This window comes from Aplidium turbinatum, chromosome 3, assembly GCF_918807975.1.
Source record: "Aplidium turbinatum chromosome 3, kaAplTurb1.1, whole genome shotgun sequence".
Lineage (NCBI taxonomy): Eukaryota > Metazoa > Chordata > Ascidiacea > Aplousobranchia > Polyclinidae > Aplidium > Aplidium turbinatum.
The window spans coordinates 23904926-23918347 of record NC_137474.1 but is presented as its reverse complement, the minus strand read 5'-3'; the positions used below and the strand labels follow the sequence as shown (position 1 = coordinate 23918347).

At 39.1% G+C, this 13422-nt stretch overlaps 1 protein-coding gene across 4 annotated transcripts in view; it reads left to right on the top strand.

The window, feature by feature from the left end:
• Positions 1-13422, top strand: part of LOC145767516 (vam6/Vps39-like protein) — a 178973-nt gene that overhangs the window by 2258 nt on the left and 163293 nt on the right. For all 4 annotated transcript variants that reach the window (XM_082579352.1, XM_082579353.1, XM_082579351.1 and 1 more), the window contains exon 2: positions 12850-12932. In XM_082579352.1, coding sequence (XP_082435478.1) covers positions 12850-12932 — 83 coding nt within the window. The remainder of the gene's footprint in view (positions 1-12849; positions 12933-13422) is intronic.

The following is a 13422-nucleotide window of genomic DNA, read 5'->3' as shown; positions in this document are numbered from 1 at the left end:
TGTTTATTACCAACAACAAGCTGCAGTTCGCCTACCAGAAGGTCTGTCTAGATATTTTGAAATTCAACGTGGGGTCAGACAAGGCTGTGTGATGTCACCAGATCTGTTTAACTTGTATAGTGAAATAATTCTCAGAGAAATAGAAGGAATTGATGAGGGAGTTTTGGTGAACGGCATCTCATTAAACAATATTCGCTATGCTGATGACACTGTGCTCATAGCGACATCCCCGGACGGTTTACAAACACTAATTAACAAAACTTCAGACATCAGTGCAAAATATGGAATTGAAATTAATGACAAAAAAACAAAATGCATGACTATTTCCAAACAAAGTCCTGAACCCCACTTTGTACTTCACCAGGGAGGCAACACAATTGAACAAGTGTCTTCTTTCAACTACCTTGGTTCTCTCTTGACAGCGGACGCACGATGTAAGAGAGAGATACGAAGAAGAATAGGCCTAGCTAAAGACGCTTTTAATAGACTACGACCTATTCTATTGGATCGCAAGCTTTCTATTCTTCTGAAGGTGCGACTTCTCAAAGTGTTAGTGTGGTCTGTTCTCCAGTATGGTTGTGAAACATGGACCTTCAACACAGAAACTAGGCATAACATTGAAGCAGCTGAAATGTGGTTTTACAGGAGAATGCTCAGGATTTCATATACTGATCACATCACAAATGCAGAAGTTTTAAACCAGGTACATCAAGACAAGGAACTATTGAACAACATAACTCAAAGGCAACTCAAATTTCTCGGTCACATTATCAGAAAAGAAGATTTCGAAAATCTCTGTCTAAGCGGCCGCCTTCTCGGGAAACGTGCTCGTGGCAGACAACGAACAACATTTATATCCAATTTCAATACATCAATTAGCCAACCAAGAACACTTTGGGACACTGCGCGACAAAGGGAACACTGGAAAAATTTACAAACTGAGCATCTAGTTCATCAAAGGCCGCATCGGCTATGACACTGTTGATGATTAGTAATGTATTATTCCTAACATACTCGACAGATCTTGCAACCAGGAAATATACTTTTTCCACTGTTCAAGTGTTCAAAGCCCATCTATCTGCTTGAAGCAGAGAAATGTTAATGTTCATAATAAACATGTTCATCTGTTTCTGCAAGTCCACCAATGCCCACAAACATAGGCGCCTAACTATTTTTTTGACCGTGGGGGCGAAAGCGTGTTTCATCAGCAGCAACGTAAATTCAGCAAAATGTCACGCAGATCGATGACGTAATTATGCCGTCACACTAAGATTGCTTTTATTGCCACACTCGGAGTTATCGCTACGTTCGACCTATCGTTAATTTATTATAAACAAAACTCGATCACTTCGGTTAAGCAAACACATGCCATGCGTCTGCTAGAGGTTGATGGACTGCGACTCTTTAAGCTAAGCACAACATAAAGTTCAGCAACGAACTAGATTTATTAGCATGAAACACGAGACGAAAAGGCAAGCCTCGAAACTGAAGGCGGCCATCGTGGCCATGGCCGCGATTAACCTACAAAAATCGACATTTTGTCCACCGGGTCTCACCCTTCCGTCGGCCGCATTTGTCCGCCATGACGTTCCGAGACGATTTTACGCAAGCAGCCTTGTGAATAAAGTACCTTGCCACTTATAATCACAAAGAATTAGAAAGCAGTCAAAGTACCCGATAAATCACAATACACACTGTCTATGCTTGAGTTGTTAACATTATTGATTGACCAAGCAGCTGATGTCTGACATCCGCAGGATGCAAGTGACATCACAATACACTTTATTGATGCGACTATTCAGTCTTCGAAATTAGCGTCGGCAATAAAAATGCCAAGGTTACACGAGCGCTTGTAAGGTTAGGATTAGACAATAGACATTCCTCCGAGTCGTTATGGCACAGCCATAGATTTGTTCCTTAGTCAACACCCTGATGGATCTCTATGAAAAAGGAAGAGGCGTGTGGATTGGTATCAAAGCACGAAAGCCGCAAAACGTGGACGCTTCATTGCGAACGGCAAAGACGTGATGACGCGACAACCTCGTGCTCCGATACAGCATCTGATGATTCCGATTCTGACAGCTAGTTCTTTATCAAACAGACTTTGTGTTGTTCGCAGTATCCCAATTGTGCCGAAATTATGTTAGTGTATACGTAAATCTAGGCAATCTTCTCGCAGGGAGCTATTAATTTGTTACTGGTACCTGGTTGAGCAATTGACGTTATTTTATGATAATTCAACGTTGCTAGATGTCGAATTAATGCAAAACAAACGTAACTTTCTTATTGGGCATTGTTGTTACGCAATATAACCCGCCGGGAAAATTAAATCGATTTGTGCTGACTCAAACGTTGAATCATCCCGAAATTAACTTACTTTTCCGCCCGTGAGTTATCGTGAATGACTGTAACAGCGTGCGACGTGCGTATCTTGTTGCTCGCTTTATCGCTAGTTTTGGCATTATTACATCACAACAAATCAAACAGTGCGGTCGTGATAGACTACTCTAGTATATTTTTCGCTTCTGCCAAATTAAAAATGTGCTAATTTCGAAGACTGTATGTTGATGCGTGTCGAAGTTCCGATGGCCGCCATGTGCTTGTGATTGGCCGCCGAACAGCTTGCTTCAGTCGGACACGTTTGGCTGCCGGAAAAAAAAGTTGTTTCGAGGCCGGAAAGGTTTACTAAAAGGTATAATATACTGTATTAATGGAATGACAATGTTTTGAAAATGGAATGCAAATACTAACTTGATCATACGCTTGAAAATATACCTGTTGAAAGTAAAATCATTCATGTTTACATCAATTCAACAGCACGTCACCTTGAATAAATTTAGAAGTGGCTGACATCCGTAAACAGCCCTTGAAAATAGTTACGGAGAGACGTTTGATTAAGTTTTCCGCTTGACATTTCTCTCTTTTCACTACAATGTCGCAACTTATGACTGACCTGCTTTCAATTCGCTGTCAAACGCCGGTTTTCGTGTTGTAGATGAAACAAAAGATGCACATATTCCCGCCTTTGATCGGGTTTCTATGGCAACGGTCGTGTGTGCGCAATGCGGTTTGTACCAGCCCTTGTTGCGTTGGTTAATGTTAGTGGTTACCTCGGGCCGACACTTCGAGTTCATTTTCACAGCGAGCGATTCACTGCAGAGGTTTCGACTTTCGAAAGCGACATCGAGTCTGTTTGCAAGTGCATAAAGCTAAACGCACGCTCCGTGTCTACGTAGCAAATTGTGTTGTTTTTGGGTGCGTCTGCAGACGTTAAATCAATGTAAAATGACAGATTTTGTTGTCTGGTGTGAGATTGTAGCATCGCTGCTCGTTCTGGTGATTATTTATCGCGAAGCTGTTGTGGTGTGCATTTAAAAAATGTTTTCCTGCTGCCGATCGCTAGTTTATCTATTGTTTTATGTACCAATACAGCATAAAAGTTGCCCCCACGGAGAAATATGCGTGGGGGCCGGGCCCCCACGCCCCCACGGGTTAGGCGCCTATGCCCACAAACCCACTGCTTCTAGCAAAGTGAATTTTATGGCACAATTTCTCCATTTTTTTGCAATGCCGCATTGCTGTGATGAATAATTGTGTTATTGTAGAAGTAAAACTAATGTAGTGCTAATAGGACAACCTAAAATTGAACACTAAACCTAAATGCATTACTAGCATTTAATTCATTCATGAGCTACATAACAATTGTCATGACAAACAATATGTAAATTGTGATGTCATCAACAAGCAATAATGTAAATTGTGATGTCATAGACAAAAATCTTGAACAATGAGTATAAAAAAGTACAAAATTTGCAAGTCAGAAAATTTAGCTTTTATCATAGTAGTTATAAAAATTAATTCATATTTTTTATTTGAAATGAAAGAGTATTGATATAAGTATAAAATATGTGAATTTCAGTTCTTAATTTTTATACCCATTTTTTTTATAGGCCCCCAAAGTTTGGCCTCCAAAAAATGCATGTATCAAATTGAAACCTTTATAATCATATCAAGAAGTTCTCTGTCAACGTTTTAATTTACATTTTTGGATTCCTTGGGTCTTCAAATGTATGTTTAGCAATTTTCAGCCATTTTGTTTGATCACAGGTTAAGAAATTAGAAAGATAATAAGAAATTGGGCAAAATCACTGAAGCGGAACAGGCAAAAATGGTGATTTTTCTAATGACCATAACTCTACTAATATTTAAAATTTTCCAAAAATTTTTTTTGCATTCTTAATATTTCTTTGGCGTCTACAAGTATGCCAAATTTCGATAAAATCTATGACATGTGGTGTAACCCATTTGCTCATTTGGCATGGAATGACCCATTTATCAATAATGTTATCACAACTTGTACAAGTTTTACCTTTTTACGCTAACTATGTGGCTTGCATTCAAACAGTACGGTATAAAAATAAGGAAGTGGTTATCTTTACGGTACCATTGATATATATAGTTGTTCCTTGCTCTTTTTTTTATCTTTATGGCACTATCATAGGCGCCGACTTTTCAAAAAACCTTGGGGGGGTGAGAAAGGTGATGACGTCATCATAGGCGCCGACTTTTCAAAAAACCTTGGGGGGCGAGAAAGGTGATGACGTCATAACCATAATGCTATTTTACTGGATTAAAATAATCTTTGATTAAGCTTACCGAGTTACCGTCTTGTTTATATTGACACCTAGGTCGCAAACCGAATTTATTAGAACCGCTGCTTGAAACGATTAGTTTTACGCATACAGTACGCCTAGTCGTAATAATTTTGATATTATTAGCTCATAATTGGAACAGTTGGAAAACAAGCCGATTCATTTCCTTTTCGTGCGAGTGAATAACAACGACCAAGACAGTGAAGTTATCGAAATAAAACGCAAAAAATCATGATCTCAAGCAGAGTGGAAACCCGCTATCAGTTTTATTAACCTCGTATCGCACGTTTTGCTAATTACTTACCTTCAAAGCGTTAACAACGGCGAAGTGTTTTCTCTTATGCTTTTTATCGAAAGTCAGTCTTTTATCGAATACCGTATATCGCAAGTGATTTTCACCTCAAAAAGACAGGTTCAACTTATACACGGGACAAGCTGTTGTCCCCAGCTCGGCAGTTTTCAAAATTAACGCATTTTTGCTGCGGCAAAATCATTGCCGACGTAGATTACGAAGTGTGAAATGGCGTCGGCCGAAGTAAAAGTTTTGAATACGTTTATTTGCAAAGATTCAAACTTAATTTTCAAATTTAATGATTCCTTGTCAATTCTAAACTTTATTCACTTGTTGAGCAATATACAAAGCTCACGAGACAAAACAGCAAAAAGAGCTGTTCTAGAGATCAATTTTTTTATTTTTGCGTGTAGGATATAATCGTTCTTATTACGTAACATTCCATGATCGTTGAAGTCGATGTCAAACCTTAGCGGCCGCATAAAACAATGATGTCAGGTTGGCTAGGTGATAATAGCGGTAAGAGACGTCGTTAATGCAAGCAATATCTGCGACCAAGACCATTAAACACCCTTTCTTTTATCGGTTTTCGATATAATTCTCACACATTGCGAACAAAACAATGCGTTCTGTTGAATCATAATTGATCTCACAGCGGGAAGACCTCGTTGAAAATAGCTCGTCTAATTTAGCTGGTTTACGTAATACTGCAGTGAACAGTTACGTGACTATTCCAGCAGCGTAAGTTACTCTACGCTCTACTTTGAAATTTCCATACGGTATGATTTCCAATCTGTATTCACGTAATTGTTCGGTGTGTCGTAGTTGCAACTCAATAAAGTTTGCTAAAATCGATTTCATGTTTGAAGTCACAAAAAATCTAACGGACGTTTGGATATCTCGTGAAATGAGACTAATTATTCAACCTCGCATTCGCTTTTTCGCTACCACGCGTTTTGACTTTGAAGCTGCTCCTCACGCGCGGGAAGATAAGCAGTGTGTGACTGTGAGCGTGCGTGCGGTGTGCATGTCAGTAGTAATTCACGTTCCAGAGAAAGCCATGTGATCAGCTGCTGTTTTGCGGGCAATAGCGTCGCTTTCGGCATTCTCTAAGTCCGTTTAAATGATCTAAATCTCTCGTGAAGTATTTTATCTTTGAAACACCACTTGTAATAGCTATTTTTGTTGCCCCTCAACCATAAATTTACGGGGGGCGCCGCCCCTCGGCCCCCCCGGGAGTCGGCGCGTATGGACGTCATAACCATAATGCTATTTTACCACAGACCAATAGAGTACGCGGACGAGAAAGCTTTTTCTATCAGAAGAGAAAAGTGACATTAGTAGTCTCGTTTCATCGCTCGTCTTTATCTAGCGCGCAATCGCAAGAAAAGTAAGTCTTCCGCAAGGTTCTTGACGCAGCGTTAGCTATGTTTTTGCTTTGGAATGAATATTGATTGGTTTTTGTCATTAGTTGACCTGTTTGATTTAGACAGGCTTAAGGCTTGGAAAGTGAGTTTTAAATAAGTCTTCAAAAGGCCTTTGTTTTAAATCGCTAAACAAGTAGGATACGCTAGTACAGTATTTTGCAATGTAAAAAGTTTAGATAACATTGTGAAATAAAGACAGGCAAGACACAACAATACAGCAGGGTTGAGCATTATTGCAATATATTTTACATATTTACAAGTAGTTTAACAATCAAACTGTAAAATATATTGTTATAATATAATTATAAGGTAAAGGTGAGTTATAATACAGACACTAAAGTTTGACTAAACGGAAGATGTTGACTGCAATAAAGACATGTGACAAAGAAGTAGAGCCGAGTAAAAAAGCTGTAATTTGCCACAAAGAAATTGCAGACAAAAGTTTGGAAGATTTTGTTACATCAAATACAAACCGACTTTTTAAGGCTCTGAATTTGTCTTCATCATTTTTGGTGATAGACCCAGACAACTGGGAGACCAATGACGCGTATCAAAGAACGAGAGCAATTGTGAGTTAAATGAAGGTTGTAAATGACATTGCCGAGCGCAGAGTGGCGTTGATCACGGAATACAACACATTACACACATGTGACGAAGAACAAAAACAGTATCTTTTGCGTGTCGTCGCCGATTGCCATCAGCGATATCCAAACTGTAGTAGAAAGACCCTTGCGCAATAATTCCTGTATGTATGTACTATGTATATTAGTTTACATCATGTACAATACATTTGTACATGAACTTTATTTACTGTCTTCTAAAGTTGTTATTGAATGTCAAATCTAGTCTCTGAATTTTAAACACAAGTATACAAAGTGGCAGCTGTGGGATAGCGCAGTGGGTAAGGCGCTCGCTTTTTCTAATTGTGCAATTCTGGTTCGACTCCCGGCTTATGCTGGTTGTTGACAAACACCGCCCACCTCTACCCAGGGTGTATATTGGGTGGGCGTAGTTGCTGAAGTAAAGACGGCCAAGAGAAAGGAACTGGTCACCCTACTCTCATTAGTGCCAAAGGCTTAGTATAATGAGAACTTTATCTTCTCATCCCCCGATGCTTGGATTCAAGTATGGGACTCACCTTTACCTTATATAATACAAAGTCGCACAACTTGTATATGTGGACCAGTTAGTATAATTCCTAATACAGACACACGAGTTTATAAACAGACTATAGAGTAATTATTAAATTGTATTTTTCTTGCAATATACCATGGCACTGTACCGTATCATACGGTATCCTTTTGAAATGTTAAAATAGGGACAAATGACAAAACTTTGAACCCCGGTTCAAATCTCTTCATCCCTCTTTCAAGACGTCATGGCTAAAATTTCTGCACTACGTTTCCACGGATGATGCTGACGCACTGCGAGAAAAAGTCAAGACAGATGTAATTCGACTGTTGCGGAGACATCAAGCCAGGTTGATACTGAGAAGAGTGACACCAATACCAGTCATGACTCCGAGGATGTATTTTTTGGAGTGTTTGCACCATCCTGTGAAATGTCGGTGCAGAAGGAAGCAGCAATTGTGGATGCCTTTTTTTCGGACAAGAGCAAGTCCTTGAGCTTTTCAAATACCGAGTTAAAACATCTGTTCATTAAATACAACACCCCCATTCCTTCCAGTGCTGCGGTGGAGAGACTTTTCTCTGTTGGAAAAGATGTGCTTAAGCAAAAGCGGGCAGGACTTAGTGACTCTCATTTTGAAATGCTCGTGTTTTTGAAAGATGCGTAACAATAAATTTTCCTTAGAATGTGTTTTCTATAACGACGTTAAAATGACAGGTAAACGAATGATAACATTCGTTTTCAAGGTCATTTTTGCGTCACTAGGTACTTGAGTGTTTCCTAGTGTCATTTTAGACAAAAGTAGCGGAAGAAGTAGCGGTAGCGCGCGCTACTTTGGCCCGAGTAGCGGTAGCAGGTAGCGCTCTACTTTTATAAATTGGTAGCAGGAAGCGGTAGCGCACACTACTTTGGCCCAAGTAGCGGTAGCGGGTAGCGCACTACTTTAAAAGTAGCGAGTGCCCACCTCTGATTACTTAATATACAATGACCTATGTGACGTTTCTAAGGCAAATGCGTGAAGCTGTTTACTTGGCTGCCCGCCGATGATGTCACAATACACATAGCGTCATCAGGTGGCTGATTTTTATTTGGTTATATCTCCCAAACAAAAAGGTATAATATATCAAAAAATTTTTTCGAAAAATATAATACTTAAACACTAAAGAATCACCAAAAAATTTTAAATCTTTATTTCAGGTCCCCTTTAAAGTCACAAAACAATGAGGGGTCTCCTTGATCTCTATTTTTAGGTGCGTCACTTCTCAGATGACAAGTCACAAAACAATGTTTGTCATCAAGTTGTGCAGTTTTTTGTTTTAATTGAGTTTCTTTGCTGCTTAATATTCTTTTTTTTTTTATTAAAGTCATAAAACAATGAGCTGTCTCCTTGAATTGAACTCCAATTTCAGCAAGTAATTCTCATTGTGCCAGTTTTTTTCCTCTTTTCTCTTTGTGTGGTATATTTTGCTGTGGCATCTTAACTGTGTCATTTTTTCCTAAAATTGCCTACCAAGCGAAAATAATTGGAGGCATTGAATCAATGTAAAGAGGATCTATTTTTATAGCTGTGCAACTTGTAGTTTCCGAAATCACAGTGATGTCACTACTTCAAAAAATACATGTTTTTCTCATCGTTGAATATCAAAAATACACAGTATATAATTCCTAAATGTTTTAACAAATTTCATTTGATAAATCTTATAAGTAATGGTGATACAATGGCATAGGCGCCGACTTTTCAAAAAACCTTGGGGGGCGAGAAAGGTGATGACGTCATAACACCGGCGCCGAGTCCCGGGCGGGCGGGCCGCGCCCGCCGGACATTTCAGGAGTTAAAAAAAAATTAATGCAATTTTAAGTCCCAAAATTTCTGTAACCATCTGCCACCTTCTGATACTAGCCTACTTACCTTATTCGCAGGGTTTTGTCGCCATATCATAGGCCCTACTAGACCTACTAATTAAGCGATTAATTTTCGTCAATTATTGCCATTGCTACATTCATGCAACGTTAAACAACGTTGATTCGCCGTTAAACGAGCAAAATTGTCCAGCCGCGCTGTTTGTCTGCGCAAACCTGTGAGGAACTTCATTCGCGGCAAAAGTCTGACAGCAATTTCAAGCCTTAAAGCAGCCGGCGGCCATGGCCGCTAAGTAGTGCTTGAATGACCGCCAGTGCTACCTCCTCCGTCGGCCAAGTTTGGCCGCCGGTTTCTTCTAGCCAATTATTTAATTTCGCAATAGAATGATCGTGGATTAAATGTCGAAAATATGTAGTATCAAAGAGTGACGCAGAATCAGGTCAGCGCATCTTAGTCACTACTGTTGTATTGAATATATCCAGCTGCGATCACCAGCGCTGTAAGTCTTGTTTGCAATTCCCGTTGTTTATTTTAACGAAGTGTTAATCCGAAGTGCTAATTTACATCAGCTGGCAAGATTGTCGTTTTTATATCGATTCAATGTTGTCGGACATTGAATCGTTGTTAAAAAGGAGAACTAGGTTAGTTGACATCCCTGGGTAAAACACGTGTCTTCATAGTTGAGAACGCTGTGGGTTAGTGACTTCACACCCTCAATGGTGACATCACAACGGAATAAATGGTCAGGTTTTATGAAGGGCGGTATGCAGTTGAAACAATTTACTGAGTTGCGAGCAGTTAAAACAATTTAGGGTCGTTAGATGGTCCCGCAATACCGGATTACAATCCCGATAAAGCTTTTAATGCGTGGTACAACGATTCTATTGCAGGACGTCGCCCAGACTTCAACAACGCTAAGTGATCATTTTAACATTGTTGCAACTTTAATGCTATTTTCTTGTGCTATCGTTATTGTATTTTGGCCTCCAAGCACGCAGATTTGGCCGCCGAGAAGGAGCTCTCGGTAAGCCACGATGGCTGCCGGAAAAAAACACGAGTTTTAAGGCCTGAATTTCCACTGCTTTTACATCGTTTTAACATCGCCAGATGTTAAATCGGTGTAAAAACTGTAGCATTGTTCTTCAAAGGAGTAATTTTCTCTCAAACGACGTTATCAATCGATTTGTGTTCGTATTTAAGCAAAGAAGAAAAGCAGCTAGTTTATCCGAACATCACTAAACTTGCCAAGCTGTATTTGACCTTGCCGTGCACTTCATGCGAGGCGGAGCGATCTTTTAGCACACTGCGAAGAGTGAAAACCTACTTGCGAACGAACATGACGCAGAAACGTCTTAACCAACTATGCCTGCATCATGACCGCTCACAAAGAAGAAGTTGATGTACTTGACAAAGACAAGATAATTGCGCAGTTTATCTCCGAAAGCACTGTTCGGAAAAACACATTTTTTGTTTAACTATGCTATGGAGCGCCGTTTGTAAAAAAGTGTTTTATACCTTTTGTTCTTTTCCCCACTATGAGCTTCTCGGGAGCTGAATTGCCGTAAAATCGCTTCTGCGTTGCATTACAGCATCTTGTTTCTTATCTGCGCGCCCGCTAGGAGCGACTTATCGTATGAACCCACCGATGTATTGTGTGTGTGTTATCGTGTTGTATCAACAATAGTAATGTAATTATGGAACTAGTGCAGTATTGCAGTTTTCGTCCCGCAACCCGCACATACCAATCACAAAAAATATGCGGAACTGAATTACCAGGACCAGACGTTGTTACGTACCAATTATATTTATTACTTGTTTCCAAATCGTGTTAGAGGAGACATAGACTTAAATGTAAAACTAGGCTAGCCCAACAACCTAGCAAAATCACCCTTTTGAAAAACGCACAAAATAACCTTTATGACGTGACAGTATGTGTTCGCCCGCCCAGCTATTTTGAAAACTCGGCGCCTATGCGTCATAACCATAATGCTATTTTGCTCAATTAAAATAGTCATTGATTAAGCTTACTGTCTTGTTTATATTGAAACCTAGGTCGCAAGCCGAATTTATTAGAACTGCTGCTTGAAACGATTAGTTTTACGCATGCAGTAGCCTACGTCTAGTAACAATTTTGATTATGTTAGCTCATAATTGGAACAGTTGGAAAACAAGCCGATTCATTTCCTTTTCGTGGGAGTGAATAACAAGACAGTGAAGTTATATATTACGAAATAAAACGCAAAAAAATCATGATCTCAAGCAGAGTGGAAACCCGCTATGAGTTTTATTAGCTTCGTTTTGCTAATTACTTACCTTCAAAGCGTTAACAATGGCGAAGTGTTTTCTCTTATGTTTTTTATCTAAAGTTTTTATAGTCTTTTATCGAATCCCGTATATACTCGAGTATAGGTCGAGATGTTCACAAGTGATTTTCATTTTAAAAAGACAGGTTCAACTTATACACGGGACAAGCTCGGCAGTTTTCAAAATGAACACATTTTTGCTGTGGCAAAATCATTGCCAACGTAGATTACTGAGTGTGCAATGGCGTCGGTGAAATTAAAAGTTTTGAATACGATTATTTGCAGTGACTCAAACTTAATTTTCAAATCTAATGATTTCTATCAATTTTAAACGTTATGCACTTGTTGAGCAATATGCAAAGCTCACAAGACAAAACAGAAAGAGCTGCTTTAAGAAATCGATTTTTTTTATTTTTGCGTGTAGGATATATATAATCGTTCTAATTACGTAACATTCCATGATCGTGGAAGTCGATGTTAAACCTTGGCGGCTGCATAAAACAATGAGGTCAGGTTAGTTAGGTGATAATAGCGGTAAGAGACGTTGTTAATGCAAGCAATATCTGTGACCAAGTTAAACACCGTTTCTTTTATCGGTTTTCGATTTAATTCTCACACATCGTGAAAAAAACAATGTGTTCTGTTGAATCATAATTAATTGATCTCACAGCGGGAAGACCTCATTGAAAATTGCGCGTCTAATTTAGCTGGTTTACTTAATATTGCAGTGAATAGTTACGTGACTATTCCAGCAGCGTAAGTTACTCTACCTTCTACTTTGAAATTTTCATACCGTATGAGAAAGCCATGCGATCAGCTGCTGTTTTGCGGGCAAGAGCAACGTAGGCTATATTTCGCTTTCGGCATTCTTTAAGTCTGTTTAAATGATCTAAATCTCTTTCGCGAAGTGTTTTATCTTTGAAACACCACTTGTAATAACCATTTTTGTTGCCCCTCAACCATAAATTTATGGGGGGCGCCGCCCCCCGGCCCCCCTGGAAGTCGGCGCGTATGTACAATGGTGTATTGTATCCAACCCTCAATGCGAGGAAGGAACATGATGATGATGATGTTTGGTGGTAGTATTGACCAAGTTTGCCCATATCAATACTTGAAAATTGGCCGACAGTGATATGTACATCTGTAGTCAAATTAGCCTATTACTAACTATCATGTTCAAATTTAGAACAACCGAGCAAAAGACAAGCAGTTAGGGATGACGTAACCCTGTTGGTTGGAACTAAGCCAGGACATCTGTTGGTGTACAAAGTAAAGCTACTTTTTATTTTTTATCTTGAGGTTTTTGAATGGAGAATTATAATTTACTACCCACAAAGCATTAGTGTTTATCTCAATTTCACTGACAGGTTTGTGGAGAGCAGCAATTCTAGTGGAACTACTGTACCTTTCACTGTGTTATTTTCATGCAATGGAAACATGTATCTGTATCAGCAAATGCTTGATTTTTTGTGTACCGTATGTTTAATGTTTATATACAATACCGTATGATATGTATTGTGTATGTTGTTTCATCATTCAATCTGAAGTGGCTGCTGACTCGATGACCAGCTGGTCTTTTCGCAGTCCTCTTGTTATATGGTACACAACAGTTTATAGCATATTTTTTTATTATTTTGATGTTTGTGTTATATGACAAATACACTGTTATGATTCTGATGATTTTGCTTGCTGTTTGTTAATTTAGCAATTGGGGTTTTTTCCCATTACTAATGTTGAAATGTTACTAATGTCCTTATTG